The sequence below is a fragment of the Tasmannia lanceolata genome, unplaced genomic scaffold (genome assembly GCF_043159265.1).
Source record: "Tasmannia lanceolata isolate RefF3 unplaced genomic scaffold, GAP_Taslan_0.1 ptg000023l, whole genome shotgun sequence".
NCBI lineage: Eukaryota > Viridiplantae > Streptophyta > Magnoliopsida > Canellales > Winteraceae > Tasmannia > Tasmannia lanceolata.
This window is the reverse complement of record NW_027518700.1, coordinates 15,443,505-15,446,300: the sequence shown is the minus strand read 5'-3', so window position 1 is coordinate 15,446,300 and position 2,796 is coordinate 15,443,505. Positions and strand designations below refer to the sequence as shown.

The window sequence follows — 2,796 nt, the reverse complement described above, 5'->3', positions numbered from 1 at the left end:
CAGTTAGCCGATTAACCAGCAGAAAATAATGAATTTTTGAAAGCAGAGTTTCCAGATGAGGAGATAATGACTGTGGAAGATGAAGTTCCAGACACAAAGTGGTTGATGTACTTTGATGGAGCAGTCAACAATCGAGGCCAAGGTGTAGGAGCGGTGTTGGTATCACCAAGAAAAGAGTATATCCCTATATCCATCAAACTTCAGTTCAAGTTCACAAACAATATGGAAGAATAGGAGGCATGTATTGCAGGTTTGGAAGCAGCCATGGCCTTGCACATTCAGGACCTAGATGTATTCGGGGACTCAATTCTGATTATCTGTCAAACCAACAAAAACTGGAAAACAAGAGATGATAAGTTGATCCCGTATAATACGTACCTAGAGTCTCTAGTCAGAAAATTCAGAAATATCACATTCACTCACCTATCTCGAACAAAGAATCATTTTGCGGATGCATTAGCTACTCTGGCTTCAATGCTCTATATTTCTGCAGCAATGGAGGTTCAACCATTAGAAGTACGGCTTCAATGGGCCCCGTCAGATGTTAACGCTATTGAAATAGCAGCGAGATGTTCAGATGACAAGCCTTGGTACACAGATATCAAAAACCTCATCTTAGGCAAGGGGCATCCAACAGAAGCTTCGGGAAAAGAGCGAAGGTCTCCTCAGAAATTGGCCTCTAACTTTGTCATCTGTGGTGAAGAGTTGTACAGAAGGTCGTTCGATGGAATCCAACTTTTGTGTATAGATGAGGATCAAGCAGCTGAACTCATAGAACAGACACATGATGGAGTATGTGGGCCGCATATGAATGGAAAGATGCTGTCAAGAAAGATTCTCAGACTTGGATATTACTGGCTGACAATGGAAGCCGATTGCTACGCCTATGTGAAGAAATGTCACAAATGTCGGGTCTACGCCAATCTCATCCATGTGACGCCTTCTCAGTTGCATTCTCTTACTTCATCGTGGCCGTTCTCAGTATGGGGAATAGATATCATCGGGAAGATAAGTCTGAAGTCTTCTAGTGGGCATGAGTATATCTTGGTTGCCATTGATTACTTCACAAAGTGGATAGAAGCTGCTTCATATGCGTCATTGACCTCGGCTTCTGTTGCGAAGTTCATCAAAGCGAATATTATTTGCAGATATGGAGTACCGCATGAACTAATTTCAGACAATGGGTCCCATTTCAAGAAGGAGGTGGCGCATCTGTGTGAAGAGTTTAAGATCAAGCATCATAAGTCTTCGCCATATAGACCCCAAACAAACGGAGCTGTTGAAGCTGCTAATAAAAACATCAAAGTGATCATCAGCAAGATGACTGAGACTTACAAAGATTGGTCGAACAAGCTCCCGTATGCTTAGTGGGCCTATAGGACGTCGATTAGATCCTCTACAGGCGCAACTCCGTATTCTCTTGTGTACGGGATGGAAGCTGTCTTGCCTGTTGAACTGCGAATTCCCTCCCTAAGAGTGATGATGGAAGCTAGGTTGCCAGAATCTGTTTGGGCTCAAGCCAGATATCAGGAGTTACAAATGATTGACGAGAAGAGGCTGAAAGCATTGTACCATGTTCAGGGGTATCAACGCCGCGTCGAGAGAGCCTTCAACAAGAAAGTTCGAGTTCGAGAACTCAAGAAAGGAGATCTTGTTCTGAAATCCTTCCGGGCACCAGTATACGATCCCAGGGGTAAATTCAAGCCGAAATGGTCAGGTCCATACATTGTTGACGAAGTCTTGCCTGGAAAAGCCGTCAGACTCCTCGATGAAAATGGAGAAAAGCTAACAGAGCCAACAAACCTTGACCAACTCAAGAAATACTATGCTTAAAGCACCAGAAGGCCTTCCTTGGCCGACCAGAGCTTCAAACCAAAAATCCTTTCTTTAAAAAAAAAAAAAACATATCAAAAGAATCCTCTGCAAAACCCTTTTGAGCTTACACAAAATAAAACCATTCTATTTTCAAAACCCATAAACTAGGGGCATTTGTGCCTTGAACTACGCGCGACCTGATCCTCATCCTTTGGGGGTACGTAGGCAGTCTGGCTAGTCCGGATTCGGTCGAAACCTTGGAAAACTTATCAAAACTCCCATCATTTCAAACCCTACCTACCTAAAAAGTCCTTTTGGTGCAATAGGCAAAGGTTTGTGGCTAAAAAAAAAAAGAAAAAGAAATGGAGTCTGAAGGCCCGTTAGATTGAAAACTCGCAAGGGCGATCTAAGCAAAAGTTAGGGTCATTCAGCTGTTAAGTTGAAAACCCGAAAGGGCGGCTTAGGCAAAAATCAAGGTGTGAGCCTGCTGGATTGAAAACTCGCAACGGCAATTTAGGCAAAAATTAAGGCAAGCGGTCCGCTAGATTGAAAACCTGAAAGGCGATCTGGTCAGTGGCAGTGATTTCTAAAGAAGCTGAACAACTGGAGGCAGACAAGACTTGTAACCTAGTAATGGCATCATCAAAGTCTGAATAGTGCCAGCATGACTTGCTTTGATCTTCCTCTTAACTAGGAGCATTTAGGACTAAGCAATCGAAGGGGTTTAATGACCATGATGGTAATACCGAACAGGGAATGAATCACTTTTTAGCATGGTATTCGAGTCACTCTAAGAGTGGTTAACCTTCACCATTTAAAATATTTGTCAGGTCAAGAAGCAACTTGAGTCTTTCTCGAAATCCAAGTCCTGTGTTTGTCAATGTATTTTACTTGTCACTTGTCAAAGTCTGTCGCGTGTCAAGTCAAAATCTCCAAGGTCTTGTATGGTCTGTACCTTTCCCAGAGCTGGGGTGACAGGCA

At 43.1% G+C, this 2,796-nt stretch overlaps 1 protein-coding gene across 1 annotated transcript; it reads left to right on the top strand.

The window, feature by feature from the left end:
- The first annotated feature begins 264 nt into the window (after nucleotides 1–264).
- LOC143855863 (uncharacterized) lies at nucleotides 265–1,833 on the top strand. The gene is made up of 3 exons (XM_077365915.1): nucleotides 265–898; nucleotides 983–1,203; nucleotides 1,369–1,833. The coding sequence occupies exons 1-3, from the start codon at nucleotides 265–267 to the stop codon at nucleotides 1,831–1,833; spliced, it is 1,320 nt and encodes a 439-aa protein (XP_077222030.1).
- Nucleotides 1,834–2,796: the final 963 nt, after the last annotated feature.

Bases quoted from the DNA above. Each gene is read 5' to 3' on its own strand.
- LOC143855863 (XM_077365915.1), top strand. From the start codon at position 265: ATGGCCTTGCACATTCAGGACCTAGATGTATTCGGGGACTCAATTCTG. The intron at 899-982 runs GTCACAAATGTC...GGCCGTTCTCAG, and splicing joins CTACGCCTATGTGAAGAAAT to TATGGGGAATAGATATCATC. The intron at 1,204-1,368 runs GTGGCGCATCTG...CCGTATGCTTAG, and splicing joins GGTCCCATTTCAAGAAGGAG to TGGGCCTATAGGACGTCGAT.